Source organism: Oncorhynchus keta, chromosome 19, assembly GCF_023373465.1.
Source record: "Oncorhynchus keta strain PuntledgeMale-10-30-2019 chromosome 19, Oket_V2, whole genome shotgun sequence".
NCBI lineage: Eukaryota > Metazoa > Chordata > Actinopteri > Salmoniformes > Salmonidae > Oncorhynchus > Oncorhynchus keta.
This window is the reverse complement of record NC_068439.1, coordinates 22,677,476-22,694,724: the sequence shown is the minus strand read 5'-3', so window position 1 is coordinate 22,694,724 and position 17,249 is coordinate 22,677,476. Positions and strand designations below refer to the sequence as shown.

General features: G+C 44.3%; 1 protein-coding gene across 3 annotated transcripts in view; it reads left to right on the top strand.

The window, feature by feature from the left end:
• LOC118397653 (CUB and sushi domain-containing protein 3-like) overlaps positions 1-17,249 on the top strand; it is a 660,396-nt gene that overhangs the window by 582,640 nt on the left and 60,507 nt on the right. For 2 of the 3 annotated variants that reach the window (XM_052470057.1, XM_052470055.1), the window contains 3 exons: positions 7,715-7,888; positions 9,652-9,837; positions 12,457-12,630. In XM_052470057.1, coding sequence (XP_052326017.1) covers positions 7,715-7,888; positions 9,652-9,837; positions 12,457-12,630 — 534 coding nt within the window. Of the gene's footprint in view, positions 1-7,714; positions 7,901-9,651; positions 9,838-12,456; positions 12,631-17,249 lie in introns of all 3 variants that reach the window. The other variant, XM_052470056.1, reaches the window with a different exon arrangement.

The window sequence follows — 17,249 nt, the reverse complement described above, 5'->3', positions numbered from 1 at the left end:
AATTGCTTCTGTGCAAAGAGAAACAAATTACATTTCTAATTATGCAAATGTACTGCGGTTGTTTTCCGCGAGAGAGTGGTGAGAAGGAGACAGAAGTGAGGAATCACTTTTTCAGACACTGAGACCTCCTCAGGTTATCCCTCATAGGCGTTGTGGTCCATGGGCTCGCCCATCTTTAGCCCATTGGGCTGGTCTGAATTTATTTTATTTTTTTGCGAAGAATGATCATTATTTGGCTAATAATTTAATGTGTTAGAAATGCCGGGCCGACATTTGGTCCCTGTCAGTCCTTGAGAGAATCTTCTAGACCTCAGTGCAGACAGAGACAGATGTGGATCTCACCTTATTTTGCTGCTGCTTACATTTGAACTTCTATGACATACACGAGACAGAGACGTTATAGCCTACTTATCGTGTGATGCCTACAATGTTAAAACAGTGAAAATATTAACGCATAAACATTTATTTTCACTGACAAATCACATCAATACAATACAAGTACAACATCGTTAATCCGGGTTCATAAAAAAACATGTGTTGTCTGCAGTAGGGTAGAGAAGGCATGTCTGGGGTGGAATGAAGCTTAGTAGTTAACTGTACAAGGCAGGGCTGTGAGTTCAAACTGAGGTGACTGTACTTTGCCAGGCTGGCTGACAGAGGAAAGACCGGAAAGGATTACTGTTCTCTCTGTCCCCAAAATAGTGGAGAGAAGGTGGAATTAATCTGCAGTGTCTACTAACTGCCTGTGTGCTCCTACACACGTCAAAACATGCCTTGAGTAAGCACAGTGGGGCTGGGGGTTTTCACACACAGATTGACACACAGACGGCACACAGTGCTGTTACACACACACACTTTCAATATCAGCAGCTTACTAGGGCACACACACTTGGAGTTAGGGCCTTCACACTCCAACACTCACACACTCACTTCCAGACCAACACGCGATCACTCACCCATAGACTCAGCCAGGTAACACACTGACTTCCAGACCAACACGGGATCACTCACCCATAGACTCAGCCGGGTAACACACTGACTTCTAGACCAACACGCGAACACTCACCCATAGACTCAGCCGGGTAACACACTGACTTCCAGACCAACACGCGATCACTCACCCATAGACTCAGCCGGGTAACACACTGACTTCCAGACCAACACGCGATCACGCACCCATAGACTCAGCCGGGTAACACACTGACTTCCAGACCAACACGTGATCACTCACCCATAGACTCAGCCGGGTAACACACTGACTTCCAGACCAACACGCGATCACTCACCCATAGACTCAGCCGGGTAACACACTGACTTCCAGACCAACGCGCGATCACTCACCCATAGACTCAGCCGGGTAACACACTGACTTCCAGACCAACACGCGATCACTCACCCATAGATTCAGCCGGGTAACACACTCCCAGGCGTACTCTCTGGGCTTTAGACTCCCCCCCACTCTCTCTCTCTCTCTTTCTCTCTCTCTCTCTCTCTTTCTCTCTCTCTCTCTCTCTCTCTCTCTCTCTCTCTCTCTCTCTCTCTCTCTCTCTCTCTCTCTCTCTCTCTCTCTCTCTCTCTCTCTCTCTCTCTCTCTCTCTCCCTTTCTCTCTCTCTAAATTTCAATTTAAGGGCCTTATTGGCACGGGAAACATATGTCAACATGGCTAAAGCAAGTGAAGTAGATAATAAACAAAAGTGAAATAAACTATCAAAATTAAAAGTAAACATTACACTCACAGAAGTTCCAAAAGAATAAAGACATTTCAAATGTTATATTATGTCTATATACAGTGTTGTAAAGTTGTGAAAATAGTTAAAGTACAAAATGGAAAATAAATAAACATGGGTTGTATTTACAATGGTGTTTGTTCTTCACAGGTTGTCCTTATCATGTGGCAACAGGTCGCAAATCTACTGTGATGGCACACTGTGGTATTTCACCCAGTAGATATCGGAGTCTATCAGAATTTGGTTTGTTTTTGTATTCTTTGTGGATCTGTGTAATCTCAGGGAAATATGTGTCTCCAAAATGGTCATACATTTGGAAGGTGGTTAGAAAGTGCAGCTCAGGCCTCCTGACTGGTGCAGTGGTCTAAGGCACTGCATTGCAGTGCTAGCTGTGCCACTAGAGATCCTGGTTCGAGTCCAGACTCGACCAGGATATCCATGGGCTGGAGCACAATTGGCCCACCGTCGTCCGGGTTAAGGGAGGGTTTGGCCTGCAGGGATGATTTTGTCCAATCGCGCACTAGCGACTCCTGTGGCAACCCAGGCACAATGCACACTGACACTGGTCTCCAGGTGTACAGTGTTTCCTCTGACACATTGGTGCGGCTGGCTTCCGTATTAAGAGGGTGTTGTGTCAAGAAGCAGTGCAGAAGCAGCTCTCGACCTTCGCCTCTCCCGAGTCCTTATGGGAGTTGCAGCGATGGGATAAGACTGCAACTACCAATTGGATACCACGAATTTGGGGAGAAAAAGTAAGTGCAGCTCAGTTTCCAACCACTATTTGTAGGCAGTGTGCACATAGTCTGTCTTCTCTTGAGAGCCAGGTCTGACTACGGCGGCCTTTCTCAATAGCAAGGCTATGTTTACTGAGTCTGTACATAGTCTAAGCTTTCCTTAAGTCAGTCACAGTGGTCAGGTATTATTCTGTTTAAGGCCAAATAACATTCTAGTTTGTTCAGTTTTTTTGTCATTTTGTTTCAATGTGTCAAGTAATTATTTTTTGTTTTTTCATGATTTGGTTGGGTCTAATTGTGTTGCTGCTCTGTGGGGCATGTTTGTGTTTGTGAACAGAGCTCCAGGACCAGCTTGCTTAGGGGACTCTTCTCCAGGTTCATCTCTCTGTAGGTGACGGCTTTGTTATAGAAGGTTTGGGAATCGCTTCCTTTTAGGTGGTTGTAGAATTGAACTGCTCTTTTCTGGATTCTGATAATTAGCGGGTATCGGCCTAATTCTGCTTTGCTTGCATTATTTGGTATTTTACGATGGACACGGGGGACATGTTTGCAGAATTCCGCATGCAGAGTCTCAATCTGGTGTTTGTGAATTCTTGATTGGTGAGCGGAACCCAGACCTCACAACCATAAAGGACAATGGGTTCTATAACTGATTCAAGTATTTTTAGCCAGATCCTAATTGGTATGTTGAATTTTATGTTCATTTTGATGGCATAGAATGCCCTTCTTGCCTTGTCTCTCAGCTCATTCACAGCTTTGTGGAAGTTACCTGTGGCGCTGATGTTTAGGCAGAGGTATGTATAGTTTTTGAGTGCTTTAGGGCAACAGTGTCTAGATGGAATTTGTATTTGTGGTCCTGCGACTGGATCTTTTTTGGAACACTATTATTTTGGTATTACTGAGATTTACTGTCAGGGCCCAGGTCTGACAGAATCTGTGCAGAAGATCTACTGTAGGTGCTGCTGTAGGCCCTCCTTGGTTGGTGACAGAAGCACCAGATCATCAGCAAACAATAGACATTTGATTTCAGATTCTAATAGGATGAGGCCGGGTGCTGCAGACTGTTCTCGTGCCCTCGCCAATTCGTTGATATATACAGTTGAAGTCGGAAGTTTACATACACCTTAGCCAAATACATTTAAACTCAGTTTTCACAATTCCTGACATTTAATCCTTGTAAAAATTCCCTTGCCACAACTTTGGAAGTATGCTTGGGGTCATTGTCCATTTGGAAGACCCATTTATGACCAAGCTTTAACTTCCTGACCTGATGTCTTGAGATGTTGCTTCAATATATCTACATAATTGTCCTACCTCGTGAAGCAATCTATTTTGTGAAATGGAACCGGTCCCTCCTGCAGCAAAGCACCCCCACAACATGATGCTGCCATCCCCACAACATGATGCTGCCATCCCCGTGCTTCACGGTTGGGATGATGTTCTTCTGCTTGCAAGCCTCCACCTTTGTCCTCCAAACATAACGGTGGTCATTATGGCCAAACAGTTATATTTTTGTTTCATCAGACCAGAGGACATTTCTCCAAAAAGTATTATCTTTGTCCCCATGTGCAGTTGTAAACTGTAATCTGGCTTTTTTAAGGCAGTTTTGGAGCAGTGGCTTCTTCCTTGCTGATTGGCCTTTCAGGTTATGTAGATATCGTACTCGTTTTACTGTGGATATAGATACTTTTGTACCTGTTTCCTCCAGCATCTTCACAAGGTTCTTTGCTGTTGTTCTGGGATTGATTTGCACCTTTCGCACCAATGTACGTTCATCTCTAGGAGTGTACTATTGTTTGTACAGATGAACGTGGCACCTTCATGCGTTTGGAAATTGCTTCCAAGGATGAACCAGACTTCTGCATCCCTGTCTCACCCCATGACCCTGTGTAAAGAAATTTGTATTTTTTGCCAATTTTATCCACACACTTGTTGTTTGTGTACAAGGATTTTATAACGTCTCTCTCTCTCTATCCCTCTATCCCTCTGCCTCTCTCTCTCTCTCTCTCTCTCTCTCTTTCTCTCTGTCCCTCTGTGTATCTCTGTCCCTTCCTTTTGTCTCTCTCTCTGGCTCAGTCTCTGGTCTATTATCTAATTTCATAAGTCTCAGTTTCCAACTCACTGATGAAGTCCCACAGTCAGGCCCCTCTTACAGTATCCCACCTAGGCTAATGGCCCATAGCCCCATTCAAAGGCCCATAACCACTAGTTTCTCCCCTTCCAGGACGCATGCCTCCAAGACAGGCAGAGAAAGGCCTCCCGATGCCTCCCAGAGCTATAGAGAGGATCACCATGAGCACTCTGCCATCACTTCTGCATCGCTCGACAAAAGCCTGCAATTGAGCACAACTAATGTGGTTTGGACCATTGGCATGAAAATGGCCGCCATCCATTGGATTAGCCATTCAGATGAGCTGCCAGACGGCCAATGAGTTTAGACCAGAGGGATCTGATGGGGAATGACACTATTTAGGGAAACGGTCCAGGATGGGGCAATAAAACAGCTCTTTCCGTTTGTCCTCCAGAATATCAGTTCCAGGGGTGACTGGGACCATAGAAATAGAATGAGACACTCAAAATGTTCACCAGTGTACCCATGATGGCGTCATTGACTTGAATGGGGAGGCCTGTTCTATTCATTCTAGTTCTGTGATTGAGACATCCTGGCAGAACACATGATAGTCTAGCCCCAAGCCTATTGATAACCGAGCCACACAGCTCTATTGCAGATCTTATTGGAAGCCTACTGTTTTGCCCAGTCTATTGCACAGTAAGTGAATGTGAGCTGAGGCTGCGTTCAAGCTCCACTGGTTTCTTTTTGGGTTCAATTCCCTGTTCAAGGTCTGACTATGCTATTTCTATGGTCTCAAACTCAATATGTGTATTTTTGCAGTGAACAAATGAGCACCCAGTGGATTATTACCTGGTGGATTATAAATCAAAAGTGACCTTACCTGTTATCCATTACATATGAGTTCCTATGTAATGTCAATGTTACCCTTTTATACAGTACATTAGATACAGTAAGAATCACTATGTAATGTCAATGTTACCCTTTTATACAGTACATTAGATACAGTAAGAATCACTATGTAATGTCAATGTTACCCTTTTATACAGTACATTAGATACAGTAGGAATCAATATGGAATTTCAATTTCAATGTAACTTCTCTCTCTTTCTCTGTCTCTCTCTCCCTCTGTTTTTCTCTATCTTACTCTCCCTCTACCCCCACTCCTTCTCTCTCTCCTTCTTTCAATTCAATTCAATGTAAGGGCTTCATTGGCATGGGAACCATATGTTTACATTGCCAAGCAAATAAAATAGATAATAAACAAAAGTGAAATAAACAATAAAAAATGTTTGACAGTAAACATTACACTCACAAAAGTTCCAAAAGAATAAATACATTTCAAATGTCATATTATGTGCAAATACAAGTACAAAGGGGATAATAAATACAATTGAAGTCGGAGGTTTACATACACTTTAGCCAAATACATTTAAACTCAGTTTTCCACAATTCCTGACCTTTAATCCAAGTAAAAATTCCCTGTTTTAGGTCAGTTTTTTAGGTCATAACCACTTTATTTTAAGAATGTGAAATGTCAGTATAATAGAAGAGAGAATTATTTTATCACATTCCCAGTGGCTCAGAAGTTTACATACACTCAATTCGTATTTGTTAGCATTGCCTTTAAATTGTTTAACTTGTGACGAACGTTTCGGGTAGCCTTCCACAAGCTTGTCACAATAAATTGGGTGAATTTTGGCCCAATCCCCCTGACAGGGCTGGTGTAACTGAGTCATTTTTGTAGGCCTTCTTGCTCACACATGCTTTTTCAGTTCTGCCCACAAATGTTCTATAGGATTGAGGTCAGGGCTTTGTGATGGCCACTCCAATACCTTGACTTTGTTGTCCTTAAGCCATTTTGCCACAACTTTGGAAGTGTGCTTGGGGTCAATGTCCATTTGGAAGACCCATTTGCGACCAAGCTTTAACTTCCTGACTGATGTCTTGAGATGTTGCTTCAATATATCCACATCGTTTTCCTACCTCATGAAGCCATCTATTTGGTGAAGTGCACCAGTCCCTCCTGCAGCAAAGCACATCATGATGCTGCCACCCCAATGCTTCACTGTTGGGATGGTGTTCTTTGGCTTGCAAACCTCCCCCTTTTTCCTCCAAACATAACGATGGTCATTATGGCCAAACAGTTCTATTTTTGTTTCGTCAGACCAGAGGACATTTCCCCCAAAAGTACGATCTTTGTCCCCATGTGCAGTTGTAAACCACAGTCTGGCTTTTTTTATGGGGGTTTTGGAGCAGTGGCTTCTTCCTTGCGGAGCGGCCTTTCAGGTTATGTCGATATAGGACTCGTTTTTACTGTGGATATAGATACTGTTGTACCTGTTTCCTCCAGCATCTTCACAAGGTCCTTTGCTGTTGTTCTGGAATTGATTTGCCCTTTTTACACCAAAGTACGTTCCTCTCTAGGAGACAGAACACGTCTCCTTCCTGAGCGTTATGACGGCTGCGTCGTCCCATGGCGTTTATACTTGCGTACTATTGTTTGTACAGATGAACGTTCAGGCATTTGGAAATTGCTCCCAAGGATGAATCAGACTTGTGGAGGTCTACAATTTTTTCCTGAGGTCTTGGATGATTTCTTTAGGTTTTCCCATGATGTCAAGCAAAGAGGCACTGAGTTTGAAGGCAGGCATTGAAATTTCAGCCACAGGTACACCTTCAATTGACAAAATGATGTCAATTAGCCTATCAGAAGCTTCTAAAGCCATGACATCATTTTCTGTATTTTTCCAAGCTGTTTAAAGGCACATTCAACTTAGTGTATGTAAACTTCTGACCTACTGGAATTGTGATACTATTTATTATAAGTGAAATAATCTGTCTGTCAACAATTGTTGGAAAAATGACTTGTGTCATGCACAAAGTAGATGTCCTAACTGACTTGCCAAAACTATAGTTTGTTTACAAGAAATTTGTGGAGTGGTTGAAAAATGATTTTTAATGACTCCAACCTAAGAGTATGTAAACTTCCGACTTCAACTGTAAACATCAATATGGGTTGTATTTACAATGGTGTTTGATCTTCCCTTGTTGCCCTTTTCTCGTGGCAACAGAACCTCCTCTCTCTATCTCTCTATCTGTCCCCCCTCTCTTGCCCTCTCTTTCCAGGGCTCATTTGAAAATAATCTTGTCATTTCTCTCTCTCTCCCTCTCCCCCCAGCTATCAGCTGTGGACACCCGGGCAGCCCTATCTACGGGCGGACCATTGGTAACGGCTTCAATCTGAACGACGTGGTGAGCTTCTCCTGCAACATGGGCTACGTGATGGAGGGGCCCTCAAGGGCCCAGTGCCAGGCCACACGCCAGTGGAGTCAGCCACCACCAACGTGTAAAGGTGGGGAAAAAAGTTAAGTCTTCTATTCACACGGAGTATGCTTGCTCGATCCGCCTGACCACTGCAGTGCACTCTCTGTAAGATGGGGAAGAAGGAGGAGTCTTGGTTTGTAGTGGGCTTGTAACCAATCAGGTACCAGCACCACAGCAGGACAACGGCCTCTATGTAGGGTGAATGGTTGCTCTGTGTGAATTGCGGTTGTGGTGAATTAGGGTCATAGCCAACACGGCCTCTTGAACATCAGTAGATATGATTGTGGTGGTATCACTGACCTCTATAGGGTGTATCAATGGTTGTGTTAACCCCATGCATGACACTGTGATTTTGCGACCTTGTGTTTGATATCTTATTAATGTATAATATAATATTCAGAATATGTTGAAGGGGTGTGAGGTGATTATCTGAAAACCATCTGATGGAGCTTATCGTAGTTCCATTATATAGGAGTCTTCCCCTGAGGAAACCAGAGGCTAAGTCCAGGGTCAGACTGCTATTTGACAAGCACTGAAGTAACTAGAGGCAAAGTCCAGGGTCAGACTGCTATTTGACAAGCGCTGAAGTAACCAGAGGCTGAGTCCAGGGTCAGACTGCTATTTGACAAGCCCTGAAGTAACCAGAGGCTGAGTCCAGGGTCAGACTGCTATTTGACAAGCCCTGAAGTAACCAGAGGCTGAGTCCAGGGTCAGACTGCTATTTGACAAGCCCTGAAGTAACCAGAGGCTGAGTCCAGGGTCAGACTGCTATTTGACAAGCCCTGAAGTAACCAGAGGCTAAGTCCAGGGTCAGACTGCTATTTGACAAGCGCTGAAGTAACCAGAGGCTAAGTCCAGGGTCAGACTGCTATTTGACAAGCACTGAAGTAACTAGAGGCAAAGTCCAGGGTCAGACTGCTATTTGACAAGCGCTGAAGTAACCAGAGGCTGAGTCCAGGGTCAGACTGCTATTTGACAAGCCCTGAAGTAACCAGAGGCTGAGTCCAGGGTCAGACTGCTATTTGACAAGCCCTGAGGAAACCAGAGGCTGAGTCCAGGGTCAGACTGCTATTGGACAAGCCCTGAAGTAACCAGAGGCTGAGTCCAGGGTCAGACTGCTATTTGACAAGCCCTGAGGAAACCAGAGGCTGAGTCCAGGGTCAGACTGCTATTTGACAAGCCCTGAAGTAACCAGAGGCTGAGTCCAGGGTCAGACTGCTATTTGACAAGCCCTGAGGAAACCAGAGGCTGAGTCCAGGGTCAGACTGCTATTTGACAAGCCCTGAAGTAACCAGAGGCTGAGTCCAGGGTCAGACTGCTATTGGACAAGCCCTGAGGAAACCAGAAGCTATGTCCAAGGTCAGAATGCTATTGGACAACCCTGCATATCGAACAAACTAGAACCAATTACATTGTATCTGATTGGTCTATTTTGGCAAGAGGAAATATAACGCCCACATTGTGTTGGCCTTTGTTGATACCAGTAAATCTATCTTGCAGGTTCTCGAAATTCGTAATAAGCCATTGTGCTATGTACTTGCTTGAGATGTGCACATTTATCTATTTTCTATATATTTTTTATTAATATTCCTTTTTATCATGCATTACGATTATGCATTAATATCAATGGAAGATTGGTGTGAAAATTCTGTTTCATGTTAGGATTTGGCCCTATATGAGTGACTTTAGAAGGTCAAGCGTGTCCTAAGTGTTGGAATGAGTTGATCCCTTCCATGTTTCTGCCAAATAACACATGCCTGTCTTTTTCCCCCTCTGTCTCTTCCTCTTCAGTGGTCAACTGCTCCGATCCTGGGATCCCAGCCAACTCCATCAGGCAGAGTAAGATAGAACATGGGAACTTCACCTTTGGAACCGTGGTGTTCTATGACTGCAGCCCGGGATTCTACCTATTCGGTTCACCTGTTCTTACCTGTCAGCCCACAGGACAGTGGGACAAGCCTCTACCGGAGTGCATCGGTGAGTCTGGTGTCACTGTTTTGTCACGTCTACCCCTACTCCACCTCGCTGGGGCTCGACGTCGCCAGTTTATTCATTATTACGCACACTTGCCACCATCGTTACACGCACCTGCACCTCATGAGACTCACCTGGACTTCCTCACCTTCCTGATGACCTTCTATATCTGTCACTCGCTTTGGTTCTTTCTCTAGGCGTTATTGTTTCTGTTCCTGTGTTTTATGTCTGTACGCTACCCGTGTTTCTTGTTTTGTTCCATGTTCCACTATTTATTAAATTAACTCCCTGTACTTGCTTCCTGAATCTTAGCGTACATGTTACAGAGTAACGCCTCACCAAGGGGAAGCAACAGGGATCTTTTTTTTTTACTGGTGATGTCGGGTCCAAGTGCCACTGCCTCAGCAGGCTCGTCAGGCTTCCATACCTCTGCCGGCTCGTCAGGCTTCCATGCCTCAGCCGGCTCATCAGGCTTCCATGCCTCGGCCGGCTCGACAGGTTCCCACGCCTCGGCCGGCTCTATGGGTTTCCGCCCCTCGTCCGGCTCTATTGGTTCCCGAGCCTCGGCCGGCTCTATGGGTTCCCGTGCCTCGGCCGGCTCTACGGGTTTCCGTGCCTCGGCCCGGCTCTATGGGTTCCCGTGCCTCAGTAGAAGCGACTGGCCTGCTCCTGATCCTCGAGACCGTCCCTCTGGTCGGTGTCATCCTGCGGCTGACGCTGCACGTCATGGAGGGGGTACTGTCATGTCTACCCCCGCTCCCCCTCTCTGGTGCTCGACGTCACCAGTTTATTCATTATTACGCACACCTGCCGCCATCGTTACGCGGACCTGCACCTCATGAGACTCACCTATATCTGTCCCTCCCTTATGTTTGTACGCTACTTGTGTTTCTTGTTTTGTTCCATGTTCCATTATTTATTAAATTCCCTCCTGGTACTTGCTTCCCAATTCTTAGCGTACACATTACAGTACATGGTGTAAAGAGACTCACACTGCAATATATGCTAGCATTTGGTATATTAGAGAGGTTTCGACAGTTGAAACATTGTCACCAATAAACCACAGAGTTAACCACAGATGGTGGTGTGCAGAGTCTCTTTCAACCATTCACTGAACTTATTTTGATATCCAGCACCAAAACATTGGTGGTGCGCATCTAAAGTGTCCTGTTCCTATAATTTGTTGTCGCTGTCTCATGATCGGTCTGTCTTTCCCGGAGAGAGACTGACGACTTGGCACTCGTGGCTAATTAGCATATTATTCCATTAATTTAGGCTGAATGAGTTGCCTGACCCCCTCTGCTTAAGATCAGTGTTCTATTGAAGGACAGGTGGAACAGCTCTGTGGATATTACACTAATTAGGGATACCAGGTTGGCAGCTGATCCCTGTGTTTTATGGTGTGTATCTTCAACATCCTCCTCAAAACAAGCTGCATTAGACACCAGCTGTACTGGCAACCTGGCATGTCTAAACATCTACTTTAAACACAGGGCTTCAAGGTTTCCTACTGGCTGTCACAGTGTTCCAAACACAACCTGGGCCTCCTACTGGCTGAGGGGCATAGCTGTGTGCTCCAATCAGTGCACTCTCTTTGAAATTTGAACCCAATCCCAACCTTATTGAACTATGATGTGTAGCCTACTGTTTTCCCTTAAACCGTATCATAAGTTAGCTCTACTAAGGCCAATCAGTTTGGTGTTCCTGTTGCGATGTGTTTTAAAAGGGATGAAAAAACCTTCAGCAAGATGAATGAACGTTCTTTCTCCCTCCATGCCTTGTTCCCTGTTTGATCCACCCCGCTGTGACATGGACACCATGTCCAAAACGTTCCTTTCATTTAGACACGCCTCGTCCTTTGTGCTGAATTAGCATGTTAATACCGGACCTGCTCACTTTTTATAGGCCAGTAGCAGAAAAGAGGAGAAAGTTTAAAGTAAACTTGCTGATTGTAGCACATTGTGGGGTGAATATTTGAAAAAATAATTTGATTATTTTAGCACCGTGGCCTTGATAATTTACTAAGTGAAAAAGGGATCAAAGAATGATTACAAAGGATGAGGACAGTACCGTCTACTTTGGAACGTTGCCATTATGAGCTTAAGTGCTAGGACTGTATTTTTATCGTGGTGAAGCAAGTACAGTGGTCTTATTCTATGAGCAGAGGTACTGGATATTTTGGATGGGTTTCCCGGAACCCAAAATAAACCTAGTCCTGGACGTAAAAACACTTTTTGTAGTCCAGGACTAGGCTTAATCTGCGTCTGTGAAACTGGCCTATAGTGTGTATTCTAAGTAGTTTGTATGATACAGTATTCCCCTCAACGAGGAGAAGTAGACTAGAACAGTGTTCGAACCATAGTCACACATCTTGTTCGAGCTATCTTTATTGCTTACATACAGGGTGTGTCTGAAATGGAACCCTATTCCCTATATAGTGCACTACCCTATAGGCCCTGGTCAAAAATAGTGCACTGTATAGTGAACAGGGTGCCATTTGGGACGCAGACACAGTGTGTGGCCTCAATCCTCTAGAGAGTGACGACAGTACCTTCCACTACATTAGCCCTGTCAGCACTCTGAGCTGACAGCATCCATCTTGTGTGTGTCTCTCTTCTCCAGTAGTGGACTGTGGTCACCCCGGGTCCCCTCCCAATGGCCAGCTGAACGGGGATAAATTCACCTTCGGCTCTACGGTTCGCTACACATGCATAGGGGGGCGCCAGCTGAAGGGCGAGTCGGCGCGCACCTGCCAGCTCAACGGCCACTGGAGCGCACCCATGCCCTTCTGCTCAGGTAAGTCCTTTACATACAGGGGGGGTTGTGAGTGTCTGTGTCTGTGTGTTTGGGACACAGTTTGTCCAAGGTAAAAATGACTTAGTCAACTTTATGTTATGCACCATATGACAATTTCAAGGCTTGGATTTTCTGGTCAGCTTTGTCACGTTGACGAAGCTCAAATGATCATATCTACATTTATCTGTTTTTGTCCTTTCTTTTGATAATACCTTTTTTATACATGCATACGTACATGGCACGAGCTTTAATCGGACGTAGACAAAGAGAGAGAAGGTCATATGGAGGACTTGTAAATAATAACTGAAGAAGTATAAAGATAGATCATAATAGTGGAGGAGGATTTATATGCGGTGGTGGAGGAACACATTGGCTCCAGCAGAATAGAAGAAACAAGAGGCATTGACTAACATGTGGGCAAGAGAGTTCACCCTCTTCACACTAGCGTGGGTGTTGTGCCTGGAGCCCTGACGTCAACACAACCACAGCTAGCTAGAAGAGCCGCAACTGTCCTTTCTTCACAACACAATGTCTCTCGCTTTCTCACTCCCGCTCTCTCTTTCTCTCTCTCTCTCTCTCTCTGTCTCCTTTCCTCTTTCCCTATGCCCTTTGTACCTATTCCTCTGCTCTTTTTCTCCCCCTCTCCCACCCCTCTCCCTCCCTCCCTCCCTGCCTCTCTCTCTCTCTCTCTCTCTCTCTCTCTCTCTCTCTCTCTCTCTCTCTCTCTCTCTCTCTCTCTCTCTCTCTCTCTCTCTCTCTCTCTCTCTCTCTCTCTCTCTCTCTCTCTCTCTCTCTCTCTCTCTCTCTCTCTCTCTCTCTCTCTCTCTCTCTCTCTCTCTCTCTCTCTCTCTCTCTCTCCCACAGACTTAGTTACCACGCATTCCTTCCGCCCAAGAAATAGCTTCTTTCTCAATCCTCTTCTTCTTCCTATTCTTCCACTCAATATGTAAAGTACTGTATCTAAATATATACTTTATGATGTGGTGCAATGTGCAGGGAAATCATTATATGGCTACATTTAATTAAAGATTGCACCGACCCCATCAGGATGGGGTATGGTGGGAAAATACATTTGCAGCTAAAGTTTCTCCTTTTTTTTTCAGCCGTAGAAGGTTGTCAATCCCTGGATAATGAGGGCCTCTTTATTTCCTCTCTTGGGCCTGCATCTCAAATGGCACCCTGTTTACTGTGTAGAGCACGACTTTTAATCAGAAACCCATTGGTCAAAAGTAATGCCCTATGTAGGTAATAAGATGCCATTTGGGAAGCAGGCAGGGAGGTCTTTGGACAGGTAATTGATCTATGGGAACTACTGGTTAGTTTGCTGTCCCTCTTTTATTGAGATGATATGCCATCTGCTTTTACCTACGACAGACTGCAAAGGAATCATCTCACCCTCATCTCCCCTGGGAGCATCGCTAGTTCTCTCGTCCTGTCACTCTCTCTCTTTCTTTCTTTCTCTCTTTCTTGTCTGGTTGATTATTCCCCAAAGTGAGTCATTGGCCAAGATACATCGTTTGAGACAGTTGAAAGAGAAAAGAGAGACACAGGTATTTACCTTCAATACAGAAGATGGTTATTGAGTGAAGAAGTCAAAAAGAGTTTTGAATCCATCACATATCTATTTCCATGTAGTAGGTCTCTTCCATCAATTTATAACCCTGTTATTGAGTAGTGTGAAGGGTTTAACAGTGTGTAAACCTCCCTAGCTAACCCTGTTATTGAGTAGTGTGAAAGAGTGTGAAGAGTTACCTTCCCTAGCTAACCCTGTTATTGAGTAGTGTGAAGGGTTTAACCTTCTCCCTAGCTAACCCTGTTATTGAGTAGTGTGAAGGGTTTAAACAGCTAACCCTGTTATTGAGTAGTGTGAAGAGTGTGTAAACCTCCCTAGCTAACCCTGTTATTGAGTAGTGTGAAGAGTTTAACAGTGTGTGAAAACCTCCCCTAGCTAACCCTGTTATTGAGTAGTGTGAAGGGTTTAACAGTGTGTAAAAACCCTGTTATTGAGTAGTGTGAAGGGTTTAACTCCCCTGTTATTGAGTAGTGTGAAGGGTTTAACAGTGTGTAAACCTCCCTAGCTAACCCTGTTATTGAGTAGTGTGAAGAGTTAAGCTAACCCAGTGTGAAGAGTAAACCTCCCCTAGCTAACCCTGTTATTGAGTAGTGTGAAGGGTTTAACAGTTTGTGTAAACCTCCCCTAGCTAACCCTGTTATTGAGTAGTGTGAAGAGTTAAAAGCTAGTGTGTTTAAACCTCCCTAGCTAACCCTGTTATTGAGTAGTGTGAAAGCAGCTAACCCTGTTATTGAGTAGTGTGTTTAGTGTGTAAACCTAAACCTCCCCTAGCTAACCCTGTTATTGAGTAGTGTGAAGAGTTTAACAGTGTGTAAACCTCCCTAGCTAACCCTGTTATTGAGTAGTGTGAAGGTTTAACAGTGTGTAAACCTCCCAGCTAACCCTGTTAACCCTGTTTGAGTAGTGTGAAGGGTTTAACAGTGTGTAAACCTCCCCTAGCTAACCCTGTTATTGAGTAGTGTGAAGAGTTTAACAGTGTGTAAACCTCCCTAGCTAACCCTGTTATTGAGTAGTGTGAAGGGTTTAACAGTGTTAAACCTCCCTAGCTAACCCTGTTATTTAGTGTGAAGGTAAACCTCCCTAGCTAACAGTGTTTAACAGTGTGTAAACCTCCCCTAGCTAACCCTGTTATTGAGTAGTGTGAAGGGTTTAACAGTGTGTAAACCTCCCTAGCTAACCCTGTTATTGAGTAGTGTGAAGAGTTTAACAGTGTGTAAACCTCCCTAGCTAACCCTGTTATTGAGTAGTGTGAAGGGTTTAACAGTGTGTAAACCTCCCTAGCTAACCCTGTTGAGTAGTGTGAAGAGTTTAACAGTGTGTAAAAGCTAACCCTGTTTTGAAGTGTGAAGTTTAACAGTGTGTAAACCTCCCTAGCTAACCCTGTTATTGAGTAGTGTGAAGGGTTTAACAGTGTGTAAACCTAGCTAACCCTGTTATTGAGTAGTGTGAAGAGTTAAGCTGTGCGTAAACCCTAGCTAACCCTGTTATTGAGTAGTGTGAAGGGTTTAACAGTGTGTAAACCTCCCCTAGCTAACCCTGTTATTGAGTAGTGTGAAGAGTTAAGCTGTGTGCGCAGTGGACCTAAAGCTGCCTCTGCTGCTGTGAGATATAAGAACAAAAGCAGACAGTCTCACCTCTTCTAACTGAGAATGATGTGAATGTATGGGTAGGAGATAGACAGACAGAACTTTTCTATTCATATACTGTCCGTAATGTCTATACATGTATATATATACTGAGTTTGAGTTTATTTTATTTTTACAGGGACAGTGCACATTAATCAACATTTCCGTAAAAGTGACAGAGAAACAGTCCCTAGGGCAATTACAATACAGACAATCATTGAGCAGTGAGCACATGCAGAGCAACATAGGACAAGCAAGACGTAGCATACAGACAGAGAAACATAGGGCAAGCAAGACGTAGCATACAGACAGAGAAACATAGGGCAAGCAAGACATAGCATACAGACAGAGAAACATAGGGCAAGTAAGACGTAGCATACAGACAGAGCAACATAGGGCAAGCAAGACATAGCATACAGACAGAGAAACATAGGGCAAGCAAGACATAGCATGCAGACAGAGAAACATAGGGCAAGCAAGACATAGCATACAGACAGAGAAACATAGGGCAAGCAAGACGTAGCATACAGACAGAGAAACATAGGGCAAGCAAGACGTAGCATACAGACAGAGCAACATAGGGCAAGCAAGACATAGCATAGAGACAGAGAAACATAGGGCAAGCAAGACGTAGCATACAGACAGAGCAACATAGGGCAAGCAAGACATAGCATACAGACAGAGCAACATAGGGCAAGCAAGACATAGCATACAGACAGAGCAACATAGGACAAGCAAGACATAGCATACAGACAGAGCAACATAGGACAAGCAAGACATAGCATACAGACAGAGCAACATAGGACAAGCAAGACATAGCATACAGAAAGAACAACATAGGACAAGCAAGACATAGCATACAGAAAGAGCAACATAGGACAAGCAAGACATAGCATACAGAAAGAACAACATAGGACAAGCAAGACATAGCATACAGAAAGAGCAACATAGGACAAGCAAGACATAGCATACAGTCAGAGCAACATAGGACAAGCAAGAAGTAGCATATAGACAAGAGCAACATAGAACAAAAAGCAGCAAGACAAAATTCATAAAAGCAACAGTGTTTCCACACCTCACAAGCTACAGACAACAGACAACATGGAAAGCGGCCATACACAGCTAGGGATTATGATCACAAATCTGATGGACCTTTAGCCATTTATTCATTGATTTTGTGAAAGTGTGATAGGTGGTGCAGTTATGTGTGTCTGCTTATCCTTAAGGGAACTATACAGTCACCTCTCATGGCAGACATTGTGGATCTGCTGCCATATGTTTGGGTTTTCTGTTTAACAAAAATACTGAGTGGAGGGGGAGCCAGGCCATTTAGGATCTTGAATACAAGACATGCGTCGGTGTATTGCACAAGATGTTTACTGAACAAAATATAAACGCAACATTCAACAATTTCAAAGATT